At 38.7% G+C, this 21,337-nt stretch overlaps 1 protein-coding gene across 1 annotated transcript in view; it reads right to left on the bottom strand.

Annotated features, from left to right (window-relative positions):
- The window catches only part of bcr (BCR activator of RhoGEF and GTPase), a 172,708-nt gene that overhangs the window by 76,250 nt on the left and 75,121 nt on the right, over window positions 1-21,337 (bottom strand). The window contains exon 3 of the mRNA XM_057818080.1: window positions 7,195-7,379. Coding sequence (XP_057674063.1) covers window positions 7,195-7,379 — 185 coding nt within the window. The remainder of the gene's footprint in view (window positions 1-7,194; window positions 7,380-21,337) is intronic.

The raw sequence follows: 21,337 nt of genomic DNA, 5'->3' as shown, positions 1-21,337 counted from the left end.
TTTGTCCGGCGGTCATTCTGCAGCTGCTTCCCCGGCAAACGAGCTCTCTTGCCCATAGCAGGGGAACGAGTCCGACGAGCTGTAACTTGCTCGCCGCCTGGCGGGTTGTTGATCGGCGAAGACAATCGACATGGCGGCCGGCATGTGATATGATCCTGGGTAGTTTTGTGTGATTTTTCGCTTCGCAAGCTGAGAATAAGACTGAAACAGCACTCGTTTCGGGTTAGCATGTCGGCTAGCTGTGAATTCTCCTGTTTGTTCACGCTTTCAGAAATGACAAAAAACTCTGGTAGAATAAAATATATGGTCGAATCGTCTCAAAATATGATTCTAATTCACATAATAATGCTATTTAAGGCTTTTTTTTTATCCTGTCGTACGCATTTTAAGTGCGAAAACGGCCTAAGTGGGAAAATGGGTCAAGCATGTCTGACCATGGACCAAGAGAAGTCAAAAGTGTGTCTCATCAAACAGTAAATACATTCTGCTGTTTTTTTTTCTGGCTGTTTGGAAAAAATTATCCAGGCTAACTATAGACCCAGCATTAGTTATTATATCTTCGGACACCATACTATATCGCCAGTTTAATTTGGAGACATGGACAATAATTCAAAGACAAACAATAAGTCTTTCTCATCTGGTAACAAATAATAATGTTACAGAAATAGAATCAATCGGTAACTTTCGTCATATTAAGTAAATGTATTCAAAAATCCATCATAACAACTGCAGCTCAGGAGGCACATTTGGAAACCGAACTGCATCGATTGTAATAACATTATGCCCAACCTCTGCCTACAGTTCCCGCAGAGTGCAAGAGAACGTCAGCTCCGATAAACACTCAAATTGCAATCCGTTATTCACTTTATTAACCGTTCAAAATTTCTATTTCTCGTAGTCTAAGCTGTTTAGCATCTCTTTTCTGACAGCCCTTGCTTGTGAAATCCCTAACAAGATTGTTTCCCATTTCTTGTTGTGTCTGCTCTCTAATGGAGCCATCACAGAGCCCTCCTCATCTGTAGGAGTAAATGCCCCCATCCCTAAATGTGGCATTACTTCTGCTTATTTAATTTTATATGGACCATATATTTCAACCATGCATGTTGGGATGGTGCCAGATGTGTACAACAATGCCTCCGACCATTATGCTATCTGCAATACAAATCGGAGCTTAAGTAGCAATATCGTGAATAACGTAACGAAGGTGGAAATTTAGTCAATATCATATTTTTATAGGTTGAAAGCCTGAGAGGTTGCCACTCTCTTCCTCTGTGGTTGTTTCCATCCTCGGGCCCAATTTTTTATTCTTTGAATCAGGGCTGATTGATTAATTAATTGTGGACTCTGAGTTAGCCAGTCAAAGGCACGGCCTTCAGCCTTTTAGTGTGCTGAGGCACACTTGTGCTTGTTTATTAAATGGAAATGATTGGTCAGACCTTACGTGGGTCACACTCTCATCCTGTTCAGGGGTATAGGGAGTCGATTTCTGCTCACTTAGGCCACATGTGTACACATTAGGCCTTAACGATATATCTTTTGAACATTGGCATTCCGATGTCCGGGTGCGCAATACCTCGACATACGATCGCTTCGACAAACGATCTTTTCGACATCCAATGTAAAATCTGACTCGCCATTTGTTTCTACATCCGACGACATGTTCAAAATACGACGATTTATGACAGAGCTGCAGTTTGTTTTCCAGCAAGATGGACGCACGGCGGATTTTTTTGTGAGAGAAATCAACATAGGTTCCAAGAATGTTAGTACAGGTGGTGAAAAAAAAAGGTGACGCTTACCATTGAAATGATGACGGAAACGATAGAAAAATATGAGTGTTGTGTGCGTGTCCGTGAACTGGCTCGACAATATGGCCGTAGAATGTCTTGAAGGTCCTCCTCCGACCTCCGTTCGCCAGTCTTTATAAGTCACCAGCTTTGTCATGTTTTTAATTATTTCAGAACTTGTCTAACACAACACGCCTACTGTCCGCCATAGCTGACGTCAACAACAGAATATGAAAAGTGAAGGTAAACACACACCAGCCACGCGTGTTACATTCTCCTGCTGGTTAGATTGTGTTTTGTTGCAGAGCTGATGGTGGGGACACTCCCGACGTCGCACTTGCACCCAATGCAGGCTTATCAACACGGGTGATCTCAAAGAAAGCTGCCGAGATATTGCTTTGATAATCGCCATTTGACATCTCGCACTATAGTCTCTTTACATTCGCATATCCCCTGCCTAGGATTTTTGTTCGTGTGCTGCCTTCTTTTGAATCTCTACCTTGTGCAGGTATTTGAGTATTGTAATTTTTGCCTTTTTCAGCTCTCTGCCTATTGTCTTAGTTTACCCTCGAGTTTGTATTATTGAGCCCCGTCAACCAACTGTCACGGACCTTTTTTGGTTTTCCTACCTTTCTGCGATCGCGTGTTGTTTTTCGTTTGTGATTACTAAACCCTTGTACGCCATCCCCGCTTGTTGTCTGTTGCATGGTCCAACCTTGTTACCGCATTTGCGGACATAACAACGTGGTGTGTTCAGGTACACCACCCTAATCACATCCGCCACATTAGAACCAGATTCATTGCATTATTACAGGTAGTATTATTATTATTACTATAATTGTATTATTAATCCGATTTGTATATATAGTCTACTTGTTTTGCTCTGTGTAATTGCTATTTGCAATAGTACTAGCAGCATTTATTAAGGATTTAGTGGAGGGTTTCGGGCTGTGGAACAAAATAATGGAATTATAATGTATTCTTATAGAAAAATCCTGCTCAACATACGACCATTTCAACTTCCAAACAAGGTCCTGGAACGAATGAACTTTGTATGTTGAAGTACCACTGTACTCACATCGCATGAACATGCAATATTTTTAATAACACGCAAACGCGTTTTTCTGCTTCATGCTCGTACAGCGCCACAAATTCACTCACGCTTTGACGCTCATGCTGCCGAGAACAGCCTCTCACTTACACAATGAGCGAGTTGTCTTTGATCGTAGAGCTACAGAATCGTCCAAAGATACAAACTTGTCAATAATTGTTAACTTTAGGTACCAAACGCGGGCCAAGAAAAACAGTTTGGTCGCACTGCTTAGCAGGAGGGAGTTGTGAGAGGCTGAGAGGATTCAATAAAGCATTTAATAAAGACAAGCATTTTTATTCTTGTTTAAAAATAATTCACATGATTAAGGCGGCACGGTGGTTAGAATGTCCACCTCAAAGCTCCGGGATCGTGGTTCAATCCTGGCTCTGGCGTTCCTGTGTGTAGTTTGCATGTTCTTCCCGTGCCTGCGTGGGCTTTCTCGGGGTTCCTGCTGATTGAACACTAGTAGATGTGAATGTGTGTGTTAATGCTTGTGTGTCTAAATGTGCCCTGCGACGGGCTGGCGGGTTAGCTGTGATAGGCTCCAGCACCCCCGCGATCCACGTAAGGAAGATGAATGAATTAAATATATGAATGTTATGGATAGGGATTAAAAGTATGGCGTTAAAGGTGATGCGATTAAAAATGGGGGTGCGCCTACATTTTGTGCTAATGCACCTTATGAAAAAAGTTAGGCGCACCAGTGCAACCAATGCAAAAAATAAATGTGGAGCCTTGGCAATATATATGGCGGAAAACACAGACAAGACTGAAAAAGCAGTTTCTGCTCTTGCACCTCTCTTTAAAATAAGCTAATGTATTTTAAGCCAAAAGAATTGTTGTGTTTGATAGAACAATATGTCTATATGCTGCAATAGCAGATTCATGGCGAATTAAGCCCCTGAATTATTTTTAATTTGTCCATTTTACCTCGAAAACCCCTGTTTACAGACGTCACGCAACCGCTTCTGTTTCACCCTAGCTATAAAAAGAAAGTAAGTAATCGTATTTATTATTCGAAATGTCTGACATTTTTAGCTTAGAATCATTAATTGATGTCTCATATTTAGTTAAAAAAAAAAAAAGAAAAAAAAACACTTTTAAAAATTATTCACGCGCATATTTTGAACTTTTAAACAAATTACGTCACAATGAAAAAATTGGCATCTGTAAAAAAGTCACGGATATCTACCTCATAACTATCGCTTAATCGTATTTTTTTCGTTACTGTCGCATTTTTCCCAATATCTTAGATGATAAATATTCGATCCAAACAAAGAAAAATTGAAAAATAATGTTTAAAAGGGTAAATATATGAATAAGAAAATCTCGACCAGTCCTTGTTGTCTGCGATTTCTGCATCGCGACCCTTGTTATAACACCATGTTTCACCCATAAAATCACAAATAAATTAGACTGTGGCCATTCACAGCTGTGTCTTGAGACTCGGTCATACATGCTACATGGAGTTTTTGGATTGAAACAAGCTAAGTACGCGATACTATCTGGTTAAAATCATGGCGTCTTTAATTCCGCTCTTGCGTGCTCTCGCCTCCAGTTAGGGTTTTGCTGTTTTAAAAAAATGTTTTTTTTTAAAAAAAATGTCCTCCTGTTCAAAAATTTTCTTCCTCCAGAAAATTGAGATTTTAAGCTTTCCAATGATGTATCACACATGCATATCAGACAATTTTGAAAGTAAATTGGGGGTTCAGAGCGGAACTTCCAAGTCACCTAAGTGTTTTCCGCCATATCATAATGTTAATTTTTTCCAATATTGTTCAGCCCTATCATAAACAGTTATTCAACTTATCTGGTGAACATTCTTCAAGGTTTTAATGTCGCAATACAATATCGCAATATATCGCAAACCCCCCAAAATTGCAAAGATAGTTTTTTCCAACATTGTTCAGGCCTGGTAGACATATCTAAAAGTCATATATATACATATATATATGTATACACACATATAAAAAATTAAAATAAACACTTCTCTACTTCTCCCAATCTCAGATACTGAAGACAAAATCTCTTTATATTAGGGCTGTCAAACGATGAAAATTTTTAATCGAGTTAATTACAGCTTAAAAATTAATTAATCGTAATTAATCGCAATTAATCGCAATTCAAACCATTTATAAAATATGCCATATTTTTCTGTAAATTATTGTTGGAATGGAAAGATAAGACACAAGATGGATATATACATTCAACATACGGTACATAAGGACTGTATTTGTTTATTATAACAATAAATCAACAAGATGGCATTTACATTATTAACATTCTGTTAAAGCGATCCATGGATAGAAAGGCTTGTAGTTCTTAAAAGATAAATGTTAGTACAAGTTATAGAAATTTTATATTAAAAGCCCTCTTAATGTTTTTGTTTTAATAAAATTTGTAAAATTTTCAGTCAAAAAATAAACTAGTAGCCCGCCATTGTTGATGTCAATAATTACTTACACAATGCTCATGGGTGCTGAAGCCTATAAAATCAGTCGCACCCAAGCGCCAGCAGAGGGCGGCAAAACTCCATAAAACACAATTAACAAGTTGGCATTTCACTGTACTGTCATTTAAATCTGTCTAAGCGGGGCATGTGCGTTAATTGTGTCAAATATTTTAACGTGATTAATAAAAAAAATTAACTACCGCCCGTTAACGCTATTCTTTTAGGTCTGTGTGGAGAAAAGACAGCAAAGACAGTATGTGTTGCCATAGCCCCGGCAATGTCAGCTACTTTGTACTACAGCACCAATTATTCAACTTTTTTTTGTTCATAGCTTATGAAAAGACCACACAGCCTGCATAGATAATTTGGCCATGGTCTTTCTCTCAATCAGATTATGGCTAGCAGGGGAGTTAGAGATGAAAATTACATGAGCACTATTTCAGATGGTGATGAGTCATCACAGTGACGTCATAAAAGCTTCAGCGCTAAATTGAGCCAATCGCAGCTTGTATGTGCTCTGACTCAGTTGGAGAAGATTGCTGAAGGTTTGGGAGGGCATCTGTACAAGGGCAAATTAAAGATGTACTTACTCCATTTTCATGGCTGATTTAGAGAATGTTAGGCAACTATGAAAAAAAAATAAATTATCTGATGGATAATCTAGTACTGCAGAGGCTAAATCCTCTTTAAAATCTCTACTTACTCATTGCATGTTTACAAAACACATTCACACACGTTAATAGAAATGAGACAGGTCATAGGTGAGGTGCAGTCAAGAATCGTCATTATTGGCAGAACGGAGACATCAATCAAGCTTGTCAACTCAAAGCAAGCAGTGGACGACAAGGGGCGGTGTCACTGATATGGTTTCATGACCATTGATGTGATTACTTCCTCCAAGGGCAGCCTGGCAGTAAGCATTATATTAGCCAGTTCCAATCTCGCACGGATATCCTCCATCCTAAAGAAAACTTAAGCTCATTTTGGAACGACTAAATTAAACCCAGTGTCATTACAGCAGCCCATACATTTTCCCAAGCTAAATAATTGCCCAAAATCAACTGGGATAGGCCAAATCTCACACACGATCCAAGTGAGGAGAAGCTGTACTGAAAGAATGAACAGATAATAAATAGTGAGTACCCGGTAAGTAACTCAGTCAATGCTTGGTAATCTATGATGAGTCATCATTTAGGTAGATTTCCCTGGCAACATTTTTGGTTTTCTTTGCTGGAAATGAAACCGAGACAGTGATAAATTTGCCTACTGAAACCGCCTGCTTTTGAAAAGGGATGACTTCAATCTGTAAATGACAGTTCCTGAGGCTTCAGTCAGACAGCAAGCTTCCCAAATGACAAAGTCGATTCCTCGTCAATTTACAGCTTTTTGATGAGACCGTATTCCTGTAAGAATATATTAGCCTACTTTCTGCATATTGAGGTCAAAAGAATTGCTAACAATTATTGTAATTTAAGCATAAGCCAAATATAGAGTTAAATTGTAATCAGATTTAGCTCTTGGAAATCTGGATACGAGTTATCAATCTCTCAAGGAGCTTTCACACCTACTATAATTTCACTGATTCTTATCAATTGATTGGTTATTAAACTTTTTAAATTTCTCCTTTCACCTTTTCTTTATGTTCATTAAGTGATATGTGAACAGCATCCGCCATTTTAATGAACAAGTTATCAACAAACTGGATCTCCCTTTGGAATATCATTGTAAGAAATACCTAACTACCCAAGAGGTTGAAAACTGTAACCAGACCAGGTAGTTGCGTACATGCAAACTAAAACAAAATCATACGTTAAGGTTTATTGGAATACTGAGTTGATAAAATCATTAAGTGTCACACTGACCGACTTGGAGGACTCCAACGATCCAGAGGAGAGGGTGTCCCGGCTGCTTCGGCTCTTGGAGCTCAAATGAGGCGAGGAAGAAGGCGAGTCGTCGATATACGGCAAGATGTCGTGGTGTCTCCGCTGCTCCTCCGCCCGATCGGCGTCATACCCATAAGATGGAGGAGTCCCAGTGTAATGCCCATCTATCAGTGGACACAAAAAAACATTAATTAGTATGTAGAATGCAAAACTAAAAAAAATGAATAAATACAAACAGGAGCAAAGGATGTATCTTTATTAGTTAGCTACCATCCAATATGAAAGCAAGAGGTATAATCATAGACTTCACTATAAGTTGACGGGGCGCGGGGTGTGGGGCCGATCCGTAGGGGGCCTATTTCAAAAAAATATTTTCAAAATCAAAGCCTTTAGCGACCTAAAACCAAAACGGGCACCTCCATTAGGCACATATGAGTGTCTATGAGGAGCTGCACCAAAAATTCAAAGTCATTTCCTAATAAAATCCCGATTAAATATTTTTTATATACCGTATTGGCCCGAATATAAGACGGGGTTTTTTGCATTGAAATAACACTGAAAAAGAGGGAGTCGTCTTATATTCGCGGTCTAGACATTATACCCATTCACGACGCCAGATAGCGCCAGATATCATTGAAGCGATGTTCTGTCATGACAGATCTCAGCTACTCTCCCCATTCACGACGCTACATGGCGCCAGATATCATTGAAGCGATGTTCTGTCATGATACATCTCAACTACTCTTTTTAGTTTAATCAGTTTGCATTATTTTATTGCATTGTTTTTCCTTATTCAGATTTTTTTCAAGACTCTTTGAGCGCCTTGAAAGGTGGAAAAGCGCTATATAAGTATAACACCATTTACCATTTACCATTACAGTTACAGTTAGACTTCAGTTTGATGGTTAATGCAGTTATTGCAATTTTTTTGTTTTATCACAATAGATTGGTTTCTTTACATTTCAAAAACCAGAAGCCATTCATTTACGAATGTGGTTGCACTTTAGTTTACATATTTAAATGTTCAGATATTAAGATTTGAATGAGGCAAAATAACATGCTTTTTCTCTCGAATATATTGTATATTCATTTGTTTCGGATCTACTGTAATTATTTTCTGTATAAAAATTAATTTGGTGTTCAAAAAGTCTTTTTTCAAACTTTAGTCATGAGAAAGAGGGAGCCGTCTAGTAGTCAGGGCCGTCTTATATTCGGGCCAATACGGTAATTATAACAAAACTTAAAATGGCTATAAAATTCTCGGATTTTACGCTAGATGCACAAAAATCACCAAATGCAGAGATAATCACCTATATATATATATTTTTTTTTTAATTTAGTGCAATTTTGCAGTTTTCAACAGCTAATAAATCACTCAATTTTCACATCAGAAACTTAATACTTGAGGGCAGCATGCAGAATCATTTAAAATTTTATTCAACAAAAGCAAAATTTGCATTTTTCTATATACAATGACAACTTCTTGAACTGACGGTGACATCCATGGTAAATTTTGCTGGTATGTCTGCAATGTCCCCTCTAATTTTTCATGTGTCTGAGCAGACACACAAGTTCCCTGAGCACACTGCGGACCATGGTGAGCAACATCAGATGTGAACAGGGTGGCTACATACCAGTATCACGCCTGTTCAAAACCTTGGATCAGCGCAAGTTACATGGCTTATTTAAAGAATGATATTACAACCGCATTTTTAATTTAATTGATTCGGCCCACTTAAAATGAATAAGACCAAAATCTCGTTGTTCATGAGAGGTGGACTATGTTATATGTGAGAGTCCTGCTTAAACATAGGAAGTTAAATTAATAAATTAAACATAATAAACAACCACAATGGCAATACAGTATATGAAACTCAAACATTAGAACTGTTCAGACAATAAGGACACTCAAGATTCCTATTCTCCGTGTCTGAGCGGCGACCCTGCAAAAACACACCTCCTTAAAACTATTAAAATTCCCTGGTTTTCAATGTAAATAGATAATTATAGATAACGGATAATAGATTATAGATAGAATAGAATAGATTAAAGATTGGCAGAGGAATTTTTCTTCAGTAAATCAGCACAGGAGTCAAACTCACTTTTCTCCACCATTGGGAGTGTCGCGTTGCCGTATCGAGCGCACTAATTGGAGTGTCCTGTTGCCGTATCAAGCGCACTAATAGGAGTGGCAGGTTGCCAAATCATGCACACCAATAGTAGCGTCGAGTGCGTATCGATCGCAACAAAATGAGGGTCACGATGACAAATCACTGCAGCGAAGACAGACAGTAGTCTTATTGATGGTACAATACGTTTCTATTTTGTTTTATGGAATCAGCTTCCAGCTAATATTAAAGAAGCAGAGACAGTCTGCAAATTTAAGATTAGATTAAAAATGTTCCTATTCAACAAAGTTTATGGTCAGGCTAGTTGAAGTTGGATTAGACTCACAGTTCAGTCAAAGCTGCTCTAGAAGCTATCAAGTTGGGGGAAGTACAGCCACTGAGTTCTATCTCCTTTTTCTCACTCTACCTACCACTTGTCTTACTTTATTTCTATTTTCCAATGTTAATATCTTGTTAACTACTCTCTTCATCACTAGTCACCCGGTGTCCCCTTTCCCCTATTTTTCAGCTGCAGCCTCCTGACTATCCGGACCCCTGGCTGGATGGACGTCCTCGTTGCCACCCCTGTCTCATCTGGCTAGATGGACCTCTTCTTGTTCCTTTACTCTACTGCATCTTTACAGACTGTAACTCCGGGTCCAAAACCCCGTTTTGGGAGTTTTTCCTTGCCGACATGGAGGGTCCAAGGATGGGGGATGCCCAGGACTTGAACTTTATTTATTCATCTTTGTTTACTTCATTTGCTGTTTCTGACTGTGTATCATATTGCCTCTGCAAAGCCCTTTGAGACAACCTTGTTGTGATTTAGGGCTATACAAATAAAATTGAATTGAATTGAATTATTTATTTCGTGCGCTGCATAGATTTTCTTGTGCGCTGAATATGTGCAAGCGGTGCACGATTGCGCGCACGCGCAGCATAGAGGGATCATTGTCTGTATGATTACACAAAAACCATATTAAAACAATCGCAAAAAACCCTTAAAAAACGGAACCAATTATTTCCAACAACTTACTTTGGATCTAACATGCACAAAAGGGATGTACAGACAAAAATGTATACGATTCAAACACATATCTTCTCTCTTTTAACCGTTTAGTCAAAGACTGTTGCACTGCTTTTTTAGTGGTAGAAGTTTCTGTCATTCCTACAGGTTTGATACCCAGCCAGTGCCCTAAATCAGTTACTGCCGGTTCCAAGCCTGGATAGTTTGTGTCAGAACAGGCAAAACTGTGCCAAATAAATCATGCAAGTAAATTGGTATGGGGATCCCTTATGGTAGCTGTCCAAATACAGTAAAATTGGAAAGTGCTTCAGCACTGTAATCAAAAATGGTAGTCTCTTTACCCTTTGTGAACAAGGATATCACCTGCTAAAATGCGGAAGGACAAGTAAACAGCTCGGCCAAGGCAGAAATATGCAAGTTACGGATTCTAGATATTTCCATAGGAAAATGTAAAGCCGTCAGACATTTGCAAAGACCCACTCTTAGGTGGTTCAAATAGCTTCAAAGTGAGCTCTGTTTCCTAAGGAAAACTTGCCTCTGAACTCCTTTGGCAGTAAGTGCCACTGTTTTCTATCCCACGAAAATAAACAGTCAAAGAGAAATGTCCATTATTATACATGCCCTCTACAGCTAGAAATGGACAAGAAAAATAAAGGTCATTGCAGTGAATGCGGAACAAACTACAACCTCAACACGATTTGGTGTGTCAGAATGATCCTCGCTGTAGCCCAATTTTGTGGCTTGGTGTGTTTCCACAGAAACAAACAAGATTTGTTAAAACAGTTCCAAACTCCTGGAGGCGTGAATCAGCAGTGATGGGAATATGGTGCGTTACAGCTGGGAGAAACACATCAAGCATGCTAGAGAGAGTCAGAGGTATTTTGCTCTGAGACTCCCACTACTTTACTTTCAACAAAGCATCAGTTCTCACAAAAGCTGGTCTGGCCTCCCATGTGCTGACTAATCATATAAACACTGTGCAGATAAGAGCAATGCCTATTGCGCTAAGAAGAGAACAGAACTTCAACAAGCTCAGGAAATCCTAAATTGGATTAGGACAGTTGGACACTTAAGCATTTACTGTATTATGCACTAAGGAATAAAGGAAAGCATAGAAAATTCATTCTCTCACCCAGTCTTGTTACATGGGGTCCCAGTTTCGCAAAACTAATTACTAATCAATGCTAACGCAGTAGTAAAGTCATAATTTGATTAATTATTGGTATAAAACATTTCTCGGTACAAAATGTACAACAATCAAACATACAGTGGTATGACAAAGAAAATACACTCAGTTGCTGCTGGGTATGAAAAAGTATCTGAACCTTTTGGAATTTCTCACATTTCTGCATAAAATCAATTCAATTTAATTCAATTTTATTTGTATAGCCCAATATCACAACAAGGTTGTTTCAAAGGGCTTTGCAGAGGCAATATGATACACAGTCAGAAACAGCAGATGAATTAAATAAAGTTCAGGTCCTGGGCATCCCCCATCTTTAGACCCTCCATGTCGGCAAGGAAAAACTCCAAAAACTCTTTGGAAAAAAAGAGAAACCTTGGGGAGAACCACAGTCACCATCAATTACCATCAAATGTGATCTGATCTTTGTCAAAACCACACAGGTGAAAAAAAGTGTCTGCTTTAACTAAAACCACACAAACATTTATAGGTTTTCATATTTTAATGAGGATAGTATGCAAACAATGACAGAAGGGGGAAAATAAGTAAGTGAACCATCACATTTAATATTTTGTGCCCCCCTCTTTGGCAGCAATAACTTCAACCAGACGCTTCCTGTAGCTGCAGATCAGTCTGGCACATCGATCAAGACTAATCTTGGCCCATTCTTCCCTACAAAATTGCTGTAGTTTAGTCAGATTCCTGGGATGTCTTTAGGTCATGCCACATCATCTTAATGGGGTTCAAGTCTGGACTTTGACTTGGCCACTCCAGAACGTGTCTTTCGTTCTTCCGAAACCATTCTTAAGTTGATTTACTTCTATGTTGTGGATCATTGTCGTGTTGCAGCAGCCATCCTCTTTTAAGCTTCAACTGCCTGAAAGACGGCCTCAGTTTTTCCTGCAAAGCATACTGATAAACTTTTGAATTTATTCTTCCATTAATGATTGCTAGTTGTCCAGGCTCTGAGGCAGAAAACAGCCCCAAATCATGATGTTCCCTCTACCATGCTTCACGGTTGGGATTGGGCATTGATGTTGGTGAGCTGTTCCATTTTTCCTCCACACATGACGTTGTGTGTTACTCCCAAACAATTCAACGTTGGGTTAATCAGTCCACAAAATATTTTGCCAAAACTTCTGCGGCGCGTCCAAGTTTTTTTTTAGACAGCAGTGGCTTCCTCCGTAGAGTCCTCCCATGAACACCATTCTTGCCCATAGTTATCCATATAGTTGATGTGTGCACAAAGATATTGGACTGTGCCAGTGATTTCTGTAAATCTTTAGCAGACACTCAAGATTTCGGGTGGGTCCGGGTTTTTGTTCATACCGATCAAGCACAGACCTTTTGACCAATGCGGTTTCTACTAGAACAAGCAGCACCTGACTGCAATCAACTGATTACACTTATAAAACACCAGATTGGTGAAAAGGTGTGGTCTTGTTTTGTTTGAGTGAAATCCTGCACCCACTGCGGCCCTATGTGGAATAGTTTGGAGACCACTGGTTTCGTGTGTATAGCTGTGGTAAAAACGTGGTTTTTTTCTCTTGCAACTGTCTATGTTGAGAAAGAGAGTGTGTGTATAACGTAAACATGATACACACGCATCATACACATGTGCTTTAATGGGGGGAAAAAATCAATTGTTCTGATGGTAATAATGTTGAGCTGTGGCTATGGGTATAGGCTCACCTAAAAGACTGCTTTTATTTTCATTTTAGTTAGAATATTTCAGTTATTAGCAGTTCTGGGGTTCCCGTCTATCCGTCCTGGGAGTGGATCTCTCCTGACTGTGGTACTCCCCAAGGTTTCTCATTTTTCTCCCAATTGACTCTGGAGTTTTTGGAGTTTTTCCTTGCCGGCATGGAGGGTCTTAAGGATAGGGGATACCCAGGACTTGAATTGTATCTATTCATCTTTGTTGCTTCATTTCTAATTGTGTATCATATTGCCTCTGTAAAGCCCTTTGAGACTTCTGTTGTGATTGAGGGCTATACAAATAAAATTGAATTGAATTGAATTTTTATTTATTTATTTTAACTTAACATAATACTTATGTTCCAATTTGCTAATGTTTTGAAAAATAAAAATCATGTTCAATGGAAAAAAAAGTTTTTTAACCCAGATATCTCAAAGTAACACATTTTAAAGCTGTAATTGCAATACCGTGATACTGTGAAACCGTAATATTTTGGCTTAAGGTTGTCATACCGTCAGAATCTCAAGCCGGCACATGCCTAGCTTTATAACTTTAAAAGGCCTTTCTCTCTTGAGCAATTTGTCTCTAAGACAATGTTTTAAAACCGGACAAGTTCTGGTCATTCTTTGAAATTTAATGTGCAGATATTACAGTGGCCGAGAGGTGTCAGACGAAATGCAAAGCCCAAACACTTTGCAAATTTTAAAAAGCATGAACCCCAAATGCAAACGCTTAGACAAAGAAAAAAAGCATGAATGCAAGCTGGAAAAAAACGACTCCCACTTGCCAAAGCATGACTGCAAGTTGGCAAAAGCACGAACCCCAATTGCCATAACACGAATGCAAAAGAAAAACGCACAAATGCAAACTGCCACAACACGATCCCTAGTTCCTAAAGCTTGATTGCAAATTGGCAAAAGCACAAACCCATATTGCTGCAATTTGTATTACACATGAAAACTAAAGTTATATGACTTGCAAATTAAAGGCCGACATTTTCTCTTTTTAAAATGACCTATGTCCAAACAAAACACTTAACACATATTTCCTCCGAGAACACTAATGCTATTGTTTTAAAGACAGTCCACTTTGTTCTGCGTTTGACATATGCTGATCTTATGTAAGTAAACAAAGTACCACAACAACAGTTTTGTCTGCTTTTGGTTTAAAAGTCTTGCATCGACACCCCCTCAGTGTTTTATTCAAGGACACGGAGTCATGGGGATGTGAAGTTAAAGCCACACAACACAGAAATTGGAGGAAGAGTAGCTCCGCCTCCTTAATGTTGGGTACCGAAAAGAGACACAAAAACAATGTGTGTGTGTCTGTGCGTGTCCAGGGGACATGTGACCTTCAGCCCACCCACTGTTTGGTCCAAAAACTCGCGACTGGCTGTGGGCGGCTGCTGCCCACAAGGTCTGCGGTGCAGGACCAACATGGAAGCTGTGTGTGCGTGTGTGTAGCAAGCCTTTATCTGCAAAGCCAAACCTTGAACCAAAACAGACTAGTATTACTTACTGTTCTTTTTTTTTTTTACCTTCGCTAGGGTCTTTTTATATCCTGTACAGTACATATTATGCTGTGAAATATTAGAATGATGTTCTCACAAATAAGAGAACAAAGAGTTATTTAAGTACAGAATTGTTTCAGGATCAACTACAAGAATTAACAAAACATGAATGTAGGTCTGGAAATATCAACTCATTACTGTTTCTCCAAAATAAGCTGCACAACTTCATATTCCATCCACCTAGCTTTGGAAAAATGTTGTCACAGGACACACTGAGGCTGTGTGTGTTTGTGAGTGGAATGCCTTTTTATGCCCTCAGGCCAAAAACAAAACATTCACACAGGATTTTTTTTTACTAGTGCCAGTGACCACTTCTCGGTTTTAAAACACCATACACAGAGAGTTTTAACCACAATCATAGATACAAATGCTCAAGTCAGTGTCAATTAAACATGGAAAGAAAAAAAAAAGACAAATGAATCACAGCAGTGCTGTATATGAGAAATCTTCTCTCTGGTCAACAAAGAACTTGATGATTCTTGAAGGACAAAATAAGTACCGTATTTTTCGGACTATAAGTCACACCTGAGTATAAGTCGCACCAGCCATAAAATGCCCAATAAAGATGAAAAAACATATAAGTCGCACAGGAGTATAAGTTGCATTTTTGGGGTATATTTACGTGACAAAATCCAACACATAGAACAGGTATGTCATCTTGAAAGGCAATTTAAAATGAAAATACAACAGAGAACAACATGCTGAATAAGTGTACAGTATGATGATGTTACATGATGCATGAACAACGAAACGCAAACGTGGCCTGTATGTTAACGTAACATAGCTATTAAGAGTTATTCAGATAAATATAGCATAAAGAACATGCTAACAAGTTTACCAAACCACCAGTGTCAATCCAAAACGGCAAAATAAGATGTGAAATGATATAATAATGTGTTAATAATTTCACACATAAGTCGCTCCAGAGTATAAATTGAACCCCCAGCCAAACTACGCAAAAACTGCAACTTATAGTCCGAAAAATACGGTACTATTTGTAATAAATTAGCCTTTGCACTAATACAAGAAAATATCAGATGTTGCATAATTTCATAATCTAGTAAAAAGCAAGTATTTAACATAAAACGTTTGTATTCAAATTGAGTAAAACTATCGTTGGCGTTTTCTAAAATAAAAACAATTGGGGGAGTATAAACAGCATTTTCATCCAGAAAAAAAATAAAACAAAATGTACAGGGCCCTAATTTTCATTTCACAGACAAAAATAAAATGTGGAAAAACCTTTGTGTTTAGTATGATTTTATTTTGTCAAAAAAAATTGTTTTTCTTTTTTTTTCCCCCAAAAGAAACAATCTAATTCTTCTGGTGTTTGGCAGTTGTCAACAACTTTATTATGTACATAGGACTGTGGCAGAACACTGTCAACAGCAAATTAATATTGTATGTAAAAAGATATTTTCTTAATTTTAATAACCTTTAACTGTTTCCTCCAGTAGTAGTATCGCATTATCTACTGTCTTAATGCTCGCCCTTGTCAATGAGTAGGCAAGTCCCAGTATGAGATTCTGACAGTATAATAACCTTATTCCAAAATATCAGTTTCACGGTATTGCAATTACAGCTCGAAAATGTGTTTGACATCTAGGTAAAAAAAAAAAAAAAAAACTTTTTTCCATTGAACAGGATTTTTATTTTTCTAAAAACATATTGGACATACAAATTGGAACATACTGTAAGTATAATGTTAAGTTAAAATACATTCAAAAAATAAAATATTACATTAAAAAAAAATATTATGAATAAAATTAAAATAAATGTAGTCCTTTAGGTAAGCCTAAACCCACAAGAACAGCTTAACATTATGATCATCAAAACAAAAATAATTGTTTTTTTTTTTTGCCATAAAAGCACATGTGGGGCACCTAACGATTCGATTACGATTCGATTATAAATCGATTATTGATGCACCTCCCCGCCAGCTATTAGCTGCTTTTAATGTTTCGTACATTAGTTACAAAAATTGTACAAAAATCCTCTCAGGTTTAAATAAACTACTATTTTTCAGGATCAATTTAACAGTTCAAAACAGTAAATAAAATACTCAAGACTCCATTCAGTATCAGCAACTTTAAACTACATTCAATCAATTCAATGCTGTGAATCAGCTCAATTGAAGTTGTTAAAATTGTTCCCGTTATTCCATAATTTCCCTTCTGTCTACTTTCGACATGTGAAAGTTTTAAAACTGTTTCATCATTTAAAGATAAGATTCAAGTCAAGATTTTGCCAATTTAGGAGTATTTTAGATAAAAAGTTAATTAGGTTAGCTCGAAGGATTCGCTATAACAGCCTTCCAGAGAAGTGTACTGCTTTAAGATGGTGGCTGTTTATTAACGCTGGCGAGTCTGTCATTTCACATCTAGTTTTCTATACATGTGCTAACGCTGCCGAGTCCGTCATTCTGCATCTAGTTTTCTATGAATGTGCTAACGCCGCAGACTCATTTTGCATATCTTTCTATATTTATGTGATATCTACCGTAGCATTATGTGGGCGTAGTTTGGAGCGGTTGTCGGCCGCAGTCAGGTATTATTGTTTTTTTATCTAGCGACATGAGTTGAGCATGATTTTTACTCTCGGTCCGTTCTTCATTGCGTCCCAAAGTCTGTGTTTTAGTTCCGCTTTACTTGGCATATTTCAATAATCGGAATTAAGATGTTTGTGAATAGTTCTCGAATCTTCTACGGCCGAATCTCGAATAATCTAAGAATCGGAAATTTTGCACACCTCTAGTGTTTACTAACCTTTAATTCTGTATAAATACGAAATCACATTGGAGGATTTGCCTCCTCGGCAGCCACACCCGCAAACATGTTTTACATGTCAGTTGGCCCTCCTCCTCCAAGCCGCAGCTTTCTGTAACTTTTCTGTAGCCGAAGTACTCCCATACCAGCGATTCCGTTTTCTTCAATGAGGGAAAAAGTTGAGGAGTATCACCTCCTCCAGCCATCGTGTAGCACAGCTGACTCACTGACACTGAGCAACAATTGGTGGGGGAGGGTTGAGCCTTGCAGCTGAAAGCGACGGATTTCTCTATGCATTTTTGGGACATAAAAAATAGGTAATACCATAGGGACAGTATGAGAGGAAATTGTTGCGGTTTTGAAACCTTGACATTTTCATACCACAGTATACCTTGAAACCGGTAATCCTACCTACCAATGACTGAATTCTGCAGTTTGCTACAATGCATGTACAGCATGCAAACAGAAATTTCCAATGGCGCAATAACAGATCATCAAACACTAGGCTTCAGTCTGACTACATCTGATCCTATTTTGGCCAAAAGCTTCCTCTAACACTGCCATTAGTCATTCATTTCTAATACTTGATGTCTACATGCATAAGCGTCCATAACTACTGTACTCCTGAACTGTACTGTACTGCCTCTTCTTATTTGTGGTCTGATTTGTTGTTTCTTTCACGATAAAACTGTCAGTGTACCCTTTGATATTGCAGCACACACAGCTGGCATCCTCATGCTCCTCACAGAACATTATCGTCCTTATATTCCCCTCCTCCCACTTCTCTAAAACACCCGTCCCCCCTCCGCAGAGATATCAGGGAAGCCTAGAGAGCACGAAAACACACAAAGATTCCAGACAGAGATCACATGAAAGCCCACCAAGCCATTGATTTCCTCCTGGAGGTACCAGTCAAATTCTGCGTCAAAAGCAGTGTATCCATGTCCATACACACCCACATTCCTGCTCAATGTTTATATGGTAACAACACTGGGGAGGAGGAACAGGTCTTTTTTCCTGCTGCAGGTGGAAAAAAATATTCACAGTGGGATTAGGTGGAGTATGACTGTCATGGCAATATTTTTTTATTATGAATATTTTTTCTAGCCAAAAAAAATCCAGTCTAATATGTCCTTCCATTGACAGGATGACTGTATCATGAACAGCTCTATGTACAGTGGGGCAAATAAGTATTTAGTCAACCACCAATTGTGCAAGGTCTCCTACTTGAAAAGATTAGAGAGGCCTGTAAATGTCAACATGGGTTAACCTCAACCATGAGAGACAGAATGTGGGAAAAAAAACAGGAAATCACATTGTCTGATTTTTAAAGAATTTATTTCCAAATTAGAGTGGAAAATAAGTATTTGGTCACCTACATACAAGCAAGATTTCTGGCTGTCAAAGAGGTCTAACTTCTTCTAACGAGGTCTAACGAGGCTCCACTCGTTACCTGTATCAATGGCACCTGTTTTAACTCATTATCGGTATAAAAGACACCTCTCCACTACCTCAGTCAGTCACACTCCAAACTCCACTATGGCCAAGACCAAAGAGCTGTGGAAGGACACCAGAGACATAATTGCAGACCTGCACCAGGCTGGGAAGACTGAATCTGCAATCGGTTAAAGGCTTGGTGTAAAGAAATCAACTGTGGGAGCAATTATTAGAAAATGGAAGACATACAAGACCACTGATAATCTCCCTCAATCTGGGGCTCCGTGCAAGATCTCACCCCATGGCGTCAAAATGATAACGACAACGGTGAGCAAAAATCCCAGAACCACCTACTGAATGACCTACAGAGAGCTGGGCCACAGTAACAAAGGCTACTATCAGTAACACAATGCGCCACCAGGGACTCAAATCCTGCACTGCCAGACGTGTCCCCTTCCTGAAGAAAGTACACGTCCGGGCCTGTCTGCGGTTCGCTAGAGAGCATTTGGATGATCCAGAAGAGGACTGGGAGAATGTGTTCTGGTCAGATGAAACCAAAATAGAACTTTTTGGTAGAAACACAGGTTCTCGTGTTTGGAGGAGAAAGAATACTGAATTTTATCCGAAGAACACCATACCAACTGTGAAGCACGGGGGTGGAAACATCATGTTTTGGGGCTGTTTTTCTGCAGAGGGACCAGGACGACTGATCTGTGTAAAGCAAAGAAGGAATGGGGCCATGAATCGAGAGATTTTGAGTGAAAATCTCCTAGTGTAGTTGAAAAGCGCTATATAAGTATAACACCATTTACCATTCCATCATTAAGGGCATTGAAGATGAAACGTGGCTGGGTCTTTCAGCATGACAATGATCCAAAACACACAACCAGGGCAACATAGGAGTGGCTTCGTAAGAAGCATTTCAAGATCCTGGAGTGGCCTAGCCAGTCTCCAGATCTCAACCCCATAGAAAATCTGCGGAGGGAGTTGAAAGTCCGTGTTGCCCAATGACAGCCCCAAAACATCACTGCTCTAGTGGAGATCTGCATGGAGGAATGGGCCAAAATACCAGCAACAGTGTGTGAAAAGCTTGTGAAGAGTTACAGAAAACGTTTGGCCTCCGTTATTGCCAACAAAGGGTACATAACAAAGTATTGAGATGAACTTTAGGGAATTGACCAAATACTTATTTTCCACCATGATTTGCAAATACATTCTTTAAAAATCAAACAATGTGATTTTCTGTTTTTTTTTTCCACATTCTGTCTCTCATGGTTGAGGTTTACCCAGTTGACAATTACAAGCCTCTCTAATATTTTCAAGTGGGAGAACTTGGACAATTAGTGGTTGACTAAATACTTATTTACCCCACTGTAACTATATGGTGACTCGAGACAAGGGATGCAATAGAGCTCGCTGTTAAATTTATAAAATGCAGACAGTATAGCAAGTCAAGCTTGCTGCTTTTACTCTGTATTCATACCAGGCTAATTGTTATCTGTTAATGCTAGCCTGGCAGACAGTAATAATATTTTTTTTTTTAAAAAGGTACATTTGCACACTAAGCAGTGTTGAGTCTGGTGTGGTACAGCTTTAATAAGACTATATTTGAATGTTAGCAACAAATACAAATCCTAGTGAGACTATCAATATCTGGATAGCTAGTTGTCATTACACTTATGGAATTTAAATGTTTCATTGTCTTTGTCACCCCCAAATAGAAAATTCTTAAATAAGTTTTTTTTTTTACTTCGGTTGTGCCACAATCTGTCGTATTTGGCTTTTGAGCATAACGACTTTGTACCTACTCACGTAAGTGCATTATGGTAAAGTGATAAATGAGATAAGCATCAATTAAAAAGCTTGTTTGAGTTCATCCGAGACCAAGAGAGCTGTGACCTTCGCACACAAAAGACAAGTATTGCCTCAAGGGAGAAAAAAGAGGAGGTGGAAGCAAATAGAAAAAAATGGCAGAATGAGACGACACATGCTGCTGCTAATTCTCAAGTATCATCAGTGAGGAAGTCATTATTAACAAAGAGAAGATGGAAAAATTGAAGCTTGAGAGAAATTGAAAGACAGTGGATCCAGAAGGAGCCCCTCCGTCACACGCGCCCTCAGGCATTCAACATGACTACCATAAATCAGCTCACACACACAAAAAAGCTCACATTAATGCACGCATCCAGCCTCATTTAGCCATATTTTCATCAAGTTATAGAGGTTAAATCAGATCACCACAGTGTATATTAGGATTGTAATTTAATCCCAAATATAGCCCTGTCTTTATTGTGAAAATTGTGTCATGTGAATCCAATAGTGTGACACACCAG

Source organism: Corythoichthys intestinalis, chromosome 17 (assembly GCF_030265065.1).
Source record: "Corythoichthys intestinalis isolate RoL2023-P3 chromosome 17, ASM3026506v1, whole genome shotgun sequence".
NCBI lineage: Eukaryota > Metazoa > Chordata > Actinopteri > Syngnathiformes > Syngnathidae > Corythoichthys > Corythoichthys intestinalis.
Note: the sequence above shows the minus strand (reverse complement) of the source record. Positions and strands in the feature narration are given on the sequence as shown.